Here is a 16,454-nt window from a genome sequence, read left to right as displayed (position 1 = left end):
AGAAAGACCACCAACCTGCCTGCGGTGAGTGAGTGAAAGGCCCTTGGAGTTAGCTTCATCGCGGGAGATTCCAATGATTCTGAAAGCTTTCGTTACAACAGCGTGAAGACGAGCTAGGTGTGAGGCAGGAGCACCAGCCCAGAGGGGAGAACAGTATTCCATTGAGCTGCGGATGAAATCCTTATATGTGGTGAGGAGCTCAGGTGTGCCAAGGAAGGACATCGCACGACGGATGATGCCCAGTTGGCGACTGGCTTTGGAGGCCAGCTTGGAAATGTGGTTTTCCCAGGAAAGATCATGGCAGATAGTGAGACCCAAAAGCTTGAGTGACAGAACGTCTTGGAGAGGATTATTCAGAAAGTGGATGGGAGGGTTGTCCAGACGATATTTTCCAACAGACATAGTGAGAGTGTGAGATTTGTCAGGATTGAAAGACATGTTCCACTTGTTTGCCCAGTCTGTGATTTTGTCCAGGTGGTAGAGAGTGAGGAGGCTGCAGACTGCCGATCTGAGGGATGAGGTATGGAGCGGGAGAGAGTGGAGTCATCAGCAAAGAGATAGAGAGGATTTTCAAGAGAGTCGGAGAGATCATTGATGAAGACCAGAAAAAGCACATGGCCCAGAACATGTTCCATTTGAAGGACATGTTCCATTAATAAGACCAGCCTCTCATCATTTCCAGATCAGGAAAGAGTGACACAGCTGCTTTCTGCCTATCACATTGGACTGGATGTGAATGAAAAGTGTGAAGTCATCTGCAAAGTGGAAGAGAGAGTTTTTCACAACGTCAGAGAGGGTGTTTCTATAGATGAGGAAAAAGACTCGGCCCAACACTCTGACTTAGGGGGATCCCAGTCTCCACTGGTAGAGGGGAGGAGATGGTTCCATTGAGAGCAATATGTTGACTATGAGTGGAGGATGTCAAAAATCCAAGAATGAAGATGGACATGTGTTGTCTTTGTGTATGCTACAGATGAGCTTGGCAAGAGCAGGGTGCCCAAATGTGTTGAATGCCCGATATACTGTATATCCATGGAGACGGTCCTGGTCTCTTGTTTGAGATTTAGGGCCTCAAACCATTATTGAGAGAGGAGCTACAGCATGCACAGAGTTGAATAACTGAAAACAGGAAAGACTTTACATCAGCAGTTATGATGCATTCCATGACTCCTGTTGGCTCATGTTCTCCACCATCTGTCACCATTGCTCCTCTCACCATGTTATTTTCAAAGCACATATCTGTCTGGCTATTGTTGGAAGGCGCACGCATTGAACCTCGATGCTGCGGAATCTGGCTATTTACACAGGCCAATTGGCAGAGACCCGCATCTGCCCTTTCAAACAAATTGGGCTTCCATTTGCACCACACATGATTATATCTGGGAATACTTCCACAAAAGCCTATGCTCTCTAACGCCACAGCAACAAGATGATGTAATTCTGTTACAAGATGATGTATGTGCCTGAAACTCACTCCTCCCATAAGTGAACCTTCACCCCTCTCCTGTCTCGCTAGTATTCTCCGACAAAGGATTAGATCTAGAAACATCAGCACAACTTTGCTTCCCACGGCAGTTAGTATATTTTGATCAATTTTCCGTTGATTCCATTGTTTAAAGGAGGGTTTACCGTGGGAGTTGTTGTATGCAGATGATCTGGTGTTGATTGCAGAAAGTATGGATGGACTGAAGGAAAAGATGAACAAGTGGAAGGAATGTATGGAGACAAAAGGTCTGAAGGTGAATATCGGAAAGACGGAGGTGATGGCAAGTGGTAAAGCATGTGGTGAGGTGGAAAGAACTGGGAAGTGGCCATGTGCTGTGTGCAGGAAGGGTGTCGGAGGAGTGAACTCCATTCAATGTACAATGTGCGCTGAGTGGGTTCATCAAAAATGTAGTGGTCTGAGAGGGTCATTAACCAGTGTGGCAGCTACATTCAAATGTAAGGTGTGCAGAGGGAGCTGCAGATGGAGGAAATGTTGAGTTGGATCTTGGAGACGGCATGAAGCTGGAAGGTGTGAAAATATTTTGCTACCTCGGAGACATGCTGAATGGAGAAGGTGGATCAGACTCGGCAACGGTTGCAAGAGTGAGATGTGCATGGAAGAAGTTTCGGGAACTGAGTGGCGTGCTGACGAGGAGGGGAGTGTCGTTGAAGCTGAAGGGAAAGGTGTATGCTGCATGTGTGAGAAGTGTTATGATTTATGGGAGTGAGACATGGGTAATGAACGTCGAGCAGCAACGAAGGCTGGAAAGGGTGGAAATGCGAATGGTTCGGAGGATGTGCGGAGTATCGTTGAGAGAGAGGAAGACAAATGATGAATTGCGAAAGATGATGGGAATAGAGCCTGTGATTGATGCTGTGAAGAGGACCAGGTTGAGATGGTTTGGTCACGTGTTGAGGAAGGATGAAAGTGACTGGTTGAGAAGAGTGATGGAAATGAATGTAGAAGGAAGTAGAGGACGTGGAAGACCGAGAAAGACTTGGCTAAAGATGGTGAAAGAAGAAATGCGGGCAGGGGGGTTAACAAGGAGAGATGCAGAAAATAGGGCAAAATGGAGAAGATTGTCATGGGGACCGCAAGGCTCACCCCCGCTCTAGCAGGGAAAATGGCCTTAAAATGCCTGTTGTTGTTTGTTTTGTTGTTTCCGTTGATTCCATCTATTTGATTCAATATCGCTTGAAGTGCATGTTGTGCAAAATGGGTTGATGTGTAACATTGAAAGCACACATACTATTTAACTATTAACACACACAATGGGCCTTACCCAAACCAACGTTGCTGTTCTCCAATAAGTAGCTGAGGTGCTCAAACATGGCCTTCTGATTCTGACGACTGATGCGACAGAAATAGCAGAGAAAGCGGCAGCAGTTGGCCACCATTTTAGGAAAAGTGATCTGCACAAACAAGACTGCTTTAATGTTTTCCCAGATATTCAGCAAGAAATTGTAACAATAGCTCATAGTGGCATAAGTGCAATGTAAAGCTGAAGAAGAGTGCCACAATATTATACAGGAAGGAGAACATATGCAAAGAGGAATTCAGACTCTACAAGGTGCACAGAATGCAAATCTGACATATCAGAGTGGAGAAAATTGTAATTTATGTCCCAAGAATGGGAAAACATAGAAGAAAATGTCGTTTGTTTTGCACGTACAGAGCAAAACCACGATAGCCATGCTTTTGTTTATTTAGACATAATACAATGTAATTTTATGGGAATACATGCTTAATGTACATTCTCGTTTATGAGCATTCTATGAGTTGAATTTCTATATTTGAATTATATGATTATTTCAAATTTGGGAATACATGTGGGAATTTGGGAATTCGATGAATTATTACAAATAATGTAATTTTATAGGAATACATGCTTAATGTACTGTTACGGATTCGTCACTTCCGTTGTTGTGGTTTTCATCCACTGTAAACATTTTTGATTCCATGTACTATTATTGTTGTCATTTAAAGGAAAAATAGATTACTATTTTCAAAAGGTAAAAAAGTTAATGTTTTAAATGAAACCGGAACCGGACGAAGACGAAGAGGAAGAGGAGGAAGAGAAGGCGGAGCGAGTGAGTCGGACAAGAAGCCTAGTTGCTTTGAGGTCTGAAGCGAATGATTGGCGAACGAGGGTCACGAGTGAACTTTGGGTTTCCCGGGAAAGGGATTCCTGCGACAGAGTTGTTGTCGCTGTGACAGATAAACCTGCATGACAGGTTTTGCGGTTGATTCCGACGAGAATCATCGGAGTGCCATTACGCCACGAGAACGGGCCGTCGGCCATTTTGACTCGAGCGCTTTGCGCATCGCTCAAGGTTTTTCACTTTGTTTCAACCATTTTCACCGCATTCAGACGTTAATCTGGTGTGCCTGGGTCACGTGACTTTTGAGTGGGAAATCTGCGGTTCGCCGATTTGGAGCCGTGGAACGTCCATACCCGAGGGTGTGATTTCCCAGTCGCCTTGAGGGCACCTTTGCGCAGCTTTGGCAGTGGGACTGCGATTGTCATCCGAACGGGATTCTGGTCTCGATTGGACATCGTTCTGACGATTACTGGAGCGGATTGACTTTGGCTTGATGCCGGAATAGAGACATTGGGAAATGTTCTTCTTTTCGCTCACTTGGAGCACAGTGAGTTACATTGTACGAACCTGATGTTACCATCATAGGAAATATATATTGGTTGTACAATTGATTACTATTGTTGTTGTGCTGTTATTCTTGTGTGATCTTAATACAATACTTGTTTGTTGGTAACAATTGGTGTGGTTTCACCATTGATCTTTGACATACAGAATAACACATCTTTCTGCCGTGACTCCTCTCGGGGCTCGGAGGTACACCGTGACAGGGGTTTTGGGAGGAGCACGTAACAGTACATTCTGGTTTATGAGCATTCTATGATTTGAATTTCTATATTTGAATTCTATGATTATTTCAAATTTGGGAATACATGTGGGAATTTGGGAATTCAATGAATTATTACAAATAATGTAATTTTATGGGAATACATGCTTAATGTACATTCTGGTTTATGAGCATTCTTTGATTTGAATTTCTATATTTGAATTCTATGATTATTTCAAATTTGGGAATACATTTAGGAATTTGGGAATTCTATGAATTATTGCAAATGACGTAATTTTATGGGAATACATGCTTAATGTACATTCTGGTTTATGAGCATTCTTTGATTTGAATTTCTATATTTGAATTCTATGATTATTTCAAATTTGGGAATACATTTAGGAATTTGGGAATTCTATGAATTATTACAAATAACGTAATTTTATGGGAATACATGCTTTATGTACATTCTGGTTTATGAGCATTCTTTGATTTGAATTTCTATATTTGAATTCTATGATTATTTTTGGAATTATATTCTTTGATTGAGACACGCAAATAGAGAAATAACCATGAGTTGTAGTGAAATCAAATCATATCATTTTTACCTCTGCCACCAAAGGTGGACAAGGTTATTTATTCGCCACTGTCTGTCTGTCGGTGAACGGGATATCTCAAACTATTGTGGATTCGGCCAACATTTGGTGGAGAGGTTGGGTATGTGGCAAGATCGAAATCATTAGATTTTGATGAAGATTCGAATCCGGATCTGGACCAGAGAACCTTTTAAGTGATTTGTTACCATTGAGTGATCGGAGTAAAACCAATATATAGCATGATATCTCAAAACGTTATGGACAGATTTGGACGAAACTTGGTGGATGGGTTGGGTGTGCATGTGCAACGAGACCGAATCGATTCGATTTTTTTGAATATCCTAATCTGGATCCGGATATGAGATTTAAAAAAAAAAGTGATTCTTCACCATTGAATGATAGGGCCAAAAACGATATATAGCATGATATTTCAAAAAGTTGTCAATGACTTACACAACATGACCAAAAGTACGTGGAGACCCGAACATCAAACATCTCATTCCAAAATCATGGGCATTAATATGGAGTCGGTCACCCCTTTGCTGCTACAACGGCCTCCACTCTTCTGGGAAGGCTTTGCACTAGATGTCAGAACATTGCTGTAGAGATTTGCTTCCATTCAGCCACAAGAGCATTAGTGAAGTCGGGCACTGATGTTGGGCGATTAGGCCTGGCTCGCAGTCGGCGTTCCAATTCCTCCCAAAGGTGTTCGATGGGGTTGAGGTCAGGGCTCTGCACAGGCCAGTCAAGTTCTTCCACGCCGATCTCGACAAACCATTTCTGTATGGACCTCGCTTTGTGCACGGGGGCATTGTCATGCTGAAACAGGAAAAGGCTTTCTCCAAACTGTTGCCATAAAGTTGGAAGCACACAATCGTCTAGAATGTCATTGTATGCTGTAGCATTAAGATTTCCCTTCAGTGGAACGAAGGGGCCTAGTCCGAACCATGAAAAACAGCCCCAAACCATTATTCTTCCTCCACCAAACTTTACAGTTGGCACTATGCATTCGGACAGGTGGTGTTCTCCTGGCATCCGTCAAACCCTGATTCGTCTGTCGAACTGCCAGATGGGGAAGCGTGATTCATCACTCCAGAGAATGCATTTCAATTGCTCCAGAGTCCAATGGCAGCGAGATTTACACCACTCCAGCCGACGCTTGCCATTGTGCATGGTGATCTTAGGCTTGTGTGCGGCTGCTCAGCCATAGAAATCCATTTCATGAAGCTCCCGACGAACAGTTGTTGTGCTGACATTGCTTTGAGAGGCAGTTTTGAAATTGGCGGTGAGTGTTGCAACCGAGGACAGACGATTGTTATGCGCTACGTGCTTCAGCACTCGGCGGTCCCTTTATGTGATCTTGTGTGGCCTACCACTTCGTGGCTGAGCTGTTGTTGCTCCTAGACGTTTCCACTTCACAATAACAGCTCTTACAGTTGACCGGGGCAGCTCTAGCAGGGCAGAAATATGACGAACTGACTTGGTGGAAAGGTGGCATCATATGACGGTGCCTTCATTACGGCCCGTTCAACTGCCAATGTTTGTCTATGGAGATTGCATGGCTGTGTGTTTGATTTTATGTACCTGTCAGCAATGGGTGTGGCTGAAACAGCCGAATCCACTAAATAGAATGGGTGTCCGCATACTTTTGGTCATGTAGTGGATGACAAAACTTGGTGGGTGAGTTGGTTATGTGACAAGAACAAGCCAATTAAATTTTGGTTCAGGTCCGAATCCAGTTCAGACCTATTAGTGGAATACAAAACTGTTCAGCCTGGCAGAGGTGTGCTCTCTACCGAGTGCCGTTCTAGTTCTTCATGTGATCCTTCATAGTCTACGAGCCTGATTTGATCCTGAGTTTCCATCACAATAACTGTGGTTACTATCTCAGCAAAAATACACTTTTATTTAAAAATGATAACTAATCTCCCTTTCATCTTTACCTTGGATTCTCCTCCACTCAGCACATTGACCATGACCTCCATGACTGTCTCGTGCATGCCGAGAGCTCGCATCAGGTTTGGGTGTTGATAGAATACCTTGTTATTCATCACCTCACTGTGGATTAAGGGCAGGGAGGCAATAAATGCAGAATGTAAGATGAGTTCTGTGCAGAGCACATTAACATGCTTGCGTAATTACATAAAATACTCACCATTGCAATGGTCTAAGAGACAACTATATTTAACCTTTGATATCGAAAGAAGAAAAATCCACCCATTAAATTACAAAAGAATGAGCACGGCATAAAAACGTAACATATGTGCAGTCCTGATCATGCACCTTGCTCTCTACAAACAAAACTAGAAAGCATCTGAAAATGTAAAGGCCATCCTCGTCCATTTGTATTTCCTCATCCATTTGTTTTCAGACAGCTTCTTCTTCTTCCATATGCTAAAAATAACGAAAATAGTTTTTAAAAAATACAAAATTTAAACTTATGATTTTATACAGCGTTGAACTTTGACCTTTACATCTAAAAAAAAAATCAGCTTCTAGATTTTGATTGTTGAACCAATTCTGCGACACAATATGAAAATTCTTAAATTTCAGGTCAATTGGACGAACATTGACGATTCGATGCAACCTTGACCTTTTCATCTAAAAAAACAATCAACTCCTACCTTTTGATTTGTAAACCAATTCAGTGACCCAATATGCAAATTCTACAAATTTCAGGTCAATCGGGTGAAAATTGGTGATTTTACGCAACCTTGACCTTTGACCTTTTGACCAAAGTATTGATTTGCCTTTTCTGTATGGTCATAACAAAGCTTTGGTGAAAATTTGATGACAAAACTTAAATGGTAAATTGAAATTTCAGGTCAATTGGATGAAAATTGATGATTTTATGTGATGCTGACCTTTGACCTTTTCACAAAATATTAATTTTCCTTATCCATGTCTATATTATAATAGGCCACGGTGATTCTGTCTGTCCGGGGGTGTGGCTTACTCCGTTTACAGAGTAGATCCGCCCATTCTTGGAGAGGCTTCATATAAACAAATATCCACCATTTTATTAACTCGAATAGCTTTGAGGCCTGTTAAGTTAGGCCCGTGCTGTCTTTCTCTCTCACACAGGTTTATTTCAACTCTAATTCGATATATCATTTCATTTTTAACAGTCGCTAACATCGTTTTAGACTCAGTTGAAAAAAAAAAACCAGGAGAAAATCCGATGAAAGTTTCCGTTTATAGAACGAAATGAATTCTCAAAGGCCTGTAAAATAAAGCCCATTCATTGAGTCACCCTCACGATTTTATATCGAATTCACCATCTGATTTAATTTTTATCGATGGTTTTAGACTCGGTGTCAGAAATATTTGAGAACATTCACGCACACACGGGAAAATGCAGACATTTTTTTTTTTTTAATCGCGCCACGATGATACACAAAAATACACCGCCTAAAATAACAGTCGGAGAAAATGTCGACATATATTAAAAATTCGCTTTTTCTTTTCCGTTAAGATATACACTGGAACCCCGATATAACGAACTGCTCGGGAGACATTTAAAAAAGTTCGTTCTTTTGAAGTGTTCGTAATACTGAATAACGTACGGATCACCATACTATCACACCTATTCATATGCAAAACAACAAACTCTTTGTATTCGGCAGCCTCGGCAGCAGCCGCTGCATCGTCACAACACATGACTTGTCTTCCCCGGAAATCTTGAGTGCGCGTATACCATGACGACCTTTCCACCGATAGAGCCATCCAGTGGACCCGGTGAATTTTCTGTCCTCACCATGCATTTCTTTTGATAATGCTATAGCTTTCTCCATAACCATAGGGCCGGAAATCGGTATGTTGGCAGCTCGTTGTTGTTCGAACCATAGATAGACTGCCTGGTCGAGATCGCCGTCATTCGCCTGCCGCATTTTCTTCCGCTTCAAACCATCTTGTCGACTGCATTTGTGGACAAATTCCCGTAAGCCCTTTTCCTTTCCTTTGAACGTTGATATGCTGCTCTTAGGAATGCCGTATTCTCTGGAAAGGTTTGCTGTTTTCTCACCAGGACTGAGACGATCAATGATACGGAGCTTGTCTTCAACTGACAAGATCTTGCGTTTACGGGACGGTGTCGCCATATTGATTTGCCTTACGTTAAACAATAGAATCTCATTAAATATGCGGGGGACAGGAAGTTCGTTCGTTATATTCGGAAGTTCGTAATACTGGTGTTCGTTATAGCGGGGTTCCAGTGTATTACTTTTACTTTTGATGACAGTCGTCACAAAAATGTCAACAATGATGCCGACATATATTTCTTCGTTCTTATTTCATTCAACATTATTATCCGGAAGTAAAGGTTCACGTGTTCATTTCACATGTGAAAAAAGAAACTCCATTTCACGTGTGCATGGACGTGTCATTCACATTTGTAAAATATATAAATTAACAGAGGGGAAATTGCTGAGAGATATTTCTCCGTTTTTATTGTATTAGTTACTAGCAGAATTACCCGGGCGGGGGAGGGAGGAGGGAAGGGCACGTACACTTTAAACATGTATATACATGTGGGATGTGGGATATAAACATGTGGGACATGTGTAGGAAGGTGTACGTGTGTGTGTGTGTGTGTGTGTGTGTGTGTGTGTATGTGTGTGTGTGTGTGTGTGTGTGTGTGTGTGTGTGTGTGTGTGTGTGTGTGTGTGTGTGTGTGTGTGTGTGTGTGTGTGTGTGTGTGTAAATAAGAGAGAGACAGAATTGTGAGGAACAGAAATGAAAAAACGAGATGTGTTTGTGTGTATCAATGTGTATATGTGTGTGTACATGTGTGTGTGTGGGTGTGTGTGTGTGTGTGTGTGTGTGTGTGTGTGTGTGTGTGTGTGTGTGTGTGTGTGTGTGTATGTTTGTGTATATATACAGACTTGGCATTTAATATGGAATTTTGTTTTTTCTTGACTTGGGTTTACTTTCTGAACTCAGTATATCAATCTGGCGAGTTTATTTTACCCTTCGGTGATGTCTTTGTTGAAAGAACCACGTCACTGATTGTCTTTCGCAGCAAGAAGTCAACAACAGGATTATATCACAGGTGGCATGACAAAATGTAAGGACAGGCACATTTGACGATTGGCTTCACAATCGGGTATATAAGGGTTGTTGCGTTCTGTATTAGTGGAAAACAACTGCTTCACATCTACAAAAGTTATTGCCGCTTCCTCTGGAGATGGTCCGTCAACTTGACAATGCTGTTTGTCATGGAGTGGTGGCTTTACTTAATTCTGGCATGAAACAGCGTGCTATTGCTCGGCAGTATGGCATCATTCAAGGTCAGGTGTCAAAGATCCTGAAACGAAATGCTCAGAGGGGTGTCCCTACTCCAATACCGAGGCCAGGACGTCCACGCAGAACCACAAGGAGAGATGATCGCCAGCTGCACCGGTTAGTCTGCAATGGCCGTACCAAGTCAGCTAATCGGCTTAGGGCTGAGGGCTGAGTGGCAGCAACTGACAAATGTGCCTGTATCCAGAAGGCTAGTCAACCAACGACTGGTTCAAGCAGGCTATCGTGCCAGGCGTCCCCTGAGAAAGCCATGCCTGACCAGACAACACAGCCAGCGCCGATTGCAGTGGGCCAGAGAGCACCGTCAATGGCAGCCAGGGCACTGGAATCACGAGACCTTCAGTGACGAGTCTAGATTTCTGGTCTATCGTCAAGATGGCCGCGTCCGAGTGCGCAGACAAGTGCATGAAGCCTACAACGAAGATTGTATAGTGCCAAGAGTCCAAGCTGGAGGTGGTGGGGTGACCGTTTGGGCTGCTTTTCATGCAGGGGGCAAAACTGACCTGGTTGTTCTGAATGGAAACCTGAACCAGTTCAAGTACAGGGTCATTCTGGAAGAAACATTGCTTCCATTTGCTCGTGCAGCCTTTCGAGGAAACTTTGTCTTCCAAGATGACAATGCACGGCCTCATCGTGCTCGCATGATCCAACACGTTCTTGCTGACCGTGGTGTAGAGCATATGGAGTGGCCTGCCATGTCCCCAGATATGAATCCGATAGAAAACTTGTGGGCAGAATTAACGCGTCAAATCGACAACTTGGACCAGCAGCCGACCTCTGTGCGTGAATTGCAGCAGACTATTGTCACTGCATGGCAAGCGATTCCTGTCCAAACCTTGGCAAATCTCGTGAACAGCATGCCTCGATGTGTACGTGCCCTCCTGAATGCTCGTGGGGGTTACACGAAGTACTGAACTGTAATTTTACTGTCCGTAATCCCAGTCATAATTTGGCATTTCTTTTTGTTGAATTTTTTTTTGGCTAATGTGCAAAATAAAGAGATACTTCTGGAAAACGTACAGAAGTTTAACACAGTACTGTCCGTGAATTGAGTTCGATATCGGTTTACATCACTTTCAAGGATCAATTTATTTGCTTCGAAATGTCAAATGTGGTTTTTGTTTCTTTTAAAGGTCACATTAACAAAATCTAGAATAATTTCAACATAATTCCAATGAACTTTTGGTTCTAAGTCATCTTGAAAAGTAAGTTCACCCCCACAAAAAAAATATTCCATATTAAATGCCAAGTCTGTATGTGTGTGGGTGTACGTGTATGTATGTATGTGTGTGTATATATGTGTGTGGGTGTACGTGTGTTTGTGTGTGTATATGTGTGTGTGTGTGGGTGTGCACGCACATGCATTCACATGTTATCAGAAGTAAATACATTGTGTGGATTACATCATTTGTGCATCTGATAAATTGCCAGTAACCATTTTGTGAAACTGAATGTGCAGGTGCAGCATCTAACTCAATATGTCGAAATGTCACACACGTCCATGCCCGTGGGATTCCCACAGGTGACCCCACTGGTCGTATTATAATGGAGCAAACGTATATGGTCATGTATGCGACGAAAACGTCTTCTTCTTCTTCAAATCAAATAAAATTAACACCCTCTTAAATAACCCTCTTAATTACGTTTAGACTGCTGAGACCCAAACCCGTCAATGGAATCAATGGAATCACGTGGTTAGTTCTCAGACCTTTGACGAACCTTTAATTCCCCCAAGACCCTTAAGACCACCAAGACCCCTGAAGACCCAAAAGGCCCCAAAGACCCAAAACACCCCGAAGACCCCAAAGACCCTTAGAACCAAAATAGACTTAAATACCCTAAATAACCAAAATACCCCCAAAGACTCTTAAAGACCTAGAGGAAACAAAATACCCTTAAGACCCAAAAGCCCCTGAAGACACCAAAGACCCAATAGAAACTGAAGACCCAAAAGAAACTGAAGACCCAAAACACCCCGAAAGGCCCAGAGGATCCAAAAGACCCTGAAGACCCAAAACACCATGAATACCCAAAAGACACCGAAATGGTTAAATATGCCTTTCCCTCTGAAACGACGTGTGGTGAGGCGCGCGGAGCTCGCCGAGTCACGCTAGTTCTCATAATAGAGCTTTGCTGCAAATTTGATGACAATAGCTCAAATGGTAAAAAAAAGTTACAGCCCGGAGAAACACAAACACACAGAAGTGATTGCAAAACCTCATCCCCTGCTGTACAGGTGGACGGGATAATTAAAAAATTGTGTCAAATAGGTGATTATTCAATCTATGACCCTAATGATGTACTTTTTGTACTTTCTGTGTAATAAAATGTTATATTAAAAGACCATCTATGTGAGTGTTTTCATTTATGGACAATTTGTTCGTTACAATTTTCTTAAGGTAGTGACTCACCCCAAGCCATGGATCATGAGGCTCTCCTCTTCATGGCCCATCCGCACACTAAGCAGTGAACGAATCTGTGTGAGAGCAGCCAGCAGGGTAATGGTGTCCTCCACAGAAACTGCACTGATGGTGTATGTGCGAGCAAGTGCACGCACAAGCTCGCCCACACCATCATACTGCCGATGGAGCAGGGAAAACATGGCAGTCACCAGTTCAGGGTCTTGAACATGCGACTCTTGTGCCCAGTGGACCAGTGTGTGTGATATCAGCTGTTGGAGGCATGCTATTGAAGAAGGGAAGATCAATTTGTGGGATGGGGACAACATATTCAGGATGGATAATACAAGAGATGATACAAATTACTAGAATCTAAAACATTTTGGTCAAGGTAGCGACATTATAAAAACTACTTGCTCTAAAAAATTTAGCTTGTTTTTGTAAATTTAAATTGAATTGAATTGAAATTTATTATTTGTCCAGAAAAATGCAAAATTACACTCTCAAACAAAGCTCACTATCGTATAATAAACTATTGGACAATTAGTTTTCAAATGCATGTTTATACTAATACCATATACTGTACATTTTTATAGTTATACGCATATACTGCACCTTTATATATTAATATCATATACTGTAATTTTTATACTAATACCACATACTGCACATTTTTTTAGTTATGTCTAGTTATACTACATATTTTATATTTTTCTACACTACATATATATACTACAGTATATATGTACTCCATATTATTATATTTTTCTAGTTATACTACATATTTTTATATGAATACAATGTACTGTATATTTTATATTAATACCAATATACTGTACATTTTAATATCAATACCATGTTCTATAGAATGACCATTTTAATAACTAGTATAACCACTCCCTATGGGAGTGGCAGGAAGGGTGATGTTTTTTCTCCTCTTTGGGGTATATAGATTGCAGTAGATCTAGGCTGAGGTCTATTAGTCTGTGGTGGAAGCGATAAGCATAGAATGCCTCAAGGACGTCGGAATTCCTCCAAATTTCTTTTAGTTTAGTGTTGAACAGCAGTTGCGACTGTTTAAAAAGGTAATCATACGTGTTTGTGGTTTATAATGCTTCATTTCCGGTGGGATGCTCCCACGATATGGCAAGATAAGCTATTTATATGTTAAAATGCCATTTTTCCAAAAAGGAAAAAACCCTTGGGGAGAGGGAATATTATTAGTATTTATATTGTTTTGTCATAACATTAATATTATGCTATTATCATAGTGTTGGTATTACTGTTGTTATTAGAAGTGGCCTTGGAAAAATGGCATGATTAGATATCTCAACACGGATTTCACCCAAGGTGGAAAACCCCCTTGGGGAGGGGGTCGGGAGACGAAATGAAGTCACTACAGCCTCCATTGCGTGACCCTTAGTCCTCCTGTCAAGTTTAGTTGAGATTGGATAAGTAACGACCAAATGTATCACGGTCAAAAAAACCGGTCAGCAGACAGATACCAAATTGCGTATTTTAGTATGACTGTCATTTAATACATCATCATGTTTTCCCAGGTTATTGTGCTTATGTCGTACAGCTATACAGGTCCTCCATGAGCACTTTTCAAGAATGTGGATAATACCTCGGATAAATGTATTCATGAGCAGAACTGAGTCACCTTTAAAAATAAACTGAATCCTATAAAACTTTAAAAGAGGAAATCAGACATGCAAATTTTCTTACAAAATATGTGATTTTATGAGTTCAAGAGGATTCATGAAGTTACTAAATTTATGATTTACTTGGTCTTGAAACTTCCTTATCAGTGGGTTCAATGTCCTTGTCCTTCTTGAAACTTCTCACTCTCTTGATGAGGGTCATTAGTTTGCTCCGCACAGAGCTGTCCTTTTCCTCATCCTTATATTCATCCCCCTCCAGCTGAACACCTATGCAAACATATAGCAACCATACAAAAGACAACATGCAAACCAACAACAAACAATATTTGTCACCAATGTTTGTGTCAATGTCACAAACAAACAACAGGCCAACCACTAACAAATGCACCCTGAATGCAACTACTGATAAGGCAAGATGCTTGTACATATATTATGTACTTGGAATGCAATGACGTGGGGAGACATCATTTAGGGTTAGGGTTAGAATCACAACAAATTTGTATACTTTAAAAATCAATACAATAACTCGAGATCCCGAGAAGGGTATTTGGATCCGAGATCCCAGCCTAATGATTTAAATGCTTGCATGGGAACACCAAACAGTCCAATCCATGAATGGCATCTCAACTGAAGAAGTTCAAGTTCCCCATCTATCCCTCCTTGTGCCCTCTTTCACCATTCCCTTGTGACCTGCTCGCTGGAACAAATGAACATCTGAGTCACAAAGCTGGAGAAGTGCTGGCCAAAGTTATCAAATTCAGTAGCCAATTTAGACAGGTATAATTAAATTTATATATGTGGGAACATTACACGCCCAGCCCAGAAATCAAACCCAGGTCCTCTGGTGAACCGTACCAGTGCTCTACCATCTGAACTATCTGGGCGACTCTGACCAAGCATGCAATTTTCGCACATATAGAATTGCCACTCTCTTTCCGCCACTGCTTCCGGGGCACTCGCTTCCAACCATAGCAGCACCAACGGCCTGCTCACGAGAGGGTCTTCCTCCAATGGGGGGGGGGGGGGGGGGGGGGGAGGACAAATCCATGTCCGCTATTATAAACACCACTGGGGGCGTAGTGAAACAATTACATTAATGAACAGGATTATTGGTTCACGAGTTATCAAGTGACCACTATATTCGTCATGTATGTGCGTCTGTCTGTGTGTGTGTGTGTCTGTGTGTGTGTCTGTATGTCCGCAGCATAACTACCCGATGATATGATTCGATCTTGATGAAACTTGGGTGGAAGGTTGATATCATGATCTAGTTGTGTCCTGCCTAGAGGGGGCGTATTGCGCCTATTGTGGGAGGAGCCACACCCGAAAAAGATGTCTTTTTAGGGGGTAATCGAGTTCAAGCTACATCTTCTCCGAGGGAGTTGGTGGAATCTGACAGGGGTTTAGGTATTTGGTTAGGCCAATGTCATGTGTCTAGCCCCACGGAGCTCGATTTTTCATTTTCGCCCCAAGGTCAAGGTCACAAGGTCACGAAATTTAGAAAAGTAGATTTTTGATGGTTTTATTACATTGTTCGCTTCCTGATAGGGTGAAATGTCGTACATGATCTTATATTATCACATACATCATGAAATACAAGTTTTCCAAAAAATTTCAGAATCTTCGACCTTTGACCTTTGAAGGTCACAAAGGTCAAATTTTCAAAGTTGGCGGAATCGAACCGAATTTTCGGTATGGTGTAGCTAACTAACCTCATAACTGATTATACATTATTTTCTATCCCATTTCAAGGTCAGTAACCTTCGTTTTGACATTTCCAGGCCAGCACCACACACAATTATGTACAGCTGGCTCTTAAAGGCCTGCGCACGCAGCGCATTGGGGCCCTTTGTAAATAGGCATGTACACCGCATGTCGGGGGCCGACATCTGCCACGTGGACCCCCGACCCCCAAGTCCGGGCCTGTTTCAGTTATAGTCCATCCTTTGTCATTGAATACCGCTCGCTCATGAACCATCGTCGTCTCCTGACTTGTATCAATTTAATTATTTATGATTCCTGTTCATTAATGTGATTGTTAGACAGATATGGTCGTTGTGAATTGAGGACCTCTCACTACACAATTAAGAATGAAAAATGAAATGCGCTTATGATAATTTTGTGTGCAGCATGTTGCTAGGGG

General features: G+C 42.0%; 1 protein-coding gene across 1 annotated transcript in view; it reads right to left on the bottom strand.

Moving 5' to 3' along the window:
* LOC137435793 (ryanodine receptor 2-like) overlaps positions 1-16,454 on the bottom strand; it is a 633,328-nt gene that overhangs the window by 406,824 nt on the left and 210,050 nt on the right. Inside the window, exons 40-43 of the mRNA XM_078785085.1 lie at positions 14,435-14,578; positions 12,660-12,933; positions 6,891-7,005; positions 2,769-2,898 (exon numbers count right to left, since the gene is read on the bottom strand). Coding sequence (XP_078641211.1) covers positions 2,769-2,898; positions 6,891-7,005; positions 12,660-12,933; positions 14,435-14,578 — 663 coding nt within the window. The remainder of the gene's footprint in view (positions 1-2,768; positions 2,899-6,890; positions 7,006-12,659; positions 12,934-14,434; positions 14,579-16,454) is intronic.

The sequence above is a fragment of the Myxine glutinosa genome, chromosome 9, assembly GCF_964187855.1.
Source record: "Myxine glutinosa chromosome 9, kmMyxGlut1.1, whole genome shotgun sequence".
NCBI classification, from domain to species: Eukaryota; Metazoa; Chordata; class Myxini; order Myxiniformes; family Myxinidae; genus Myxine; species Myxine glutinosa.
This window is presented reverse-complemented; position numbering and strand designations above follow the sequence as displayed.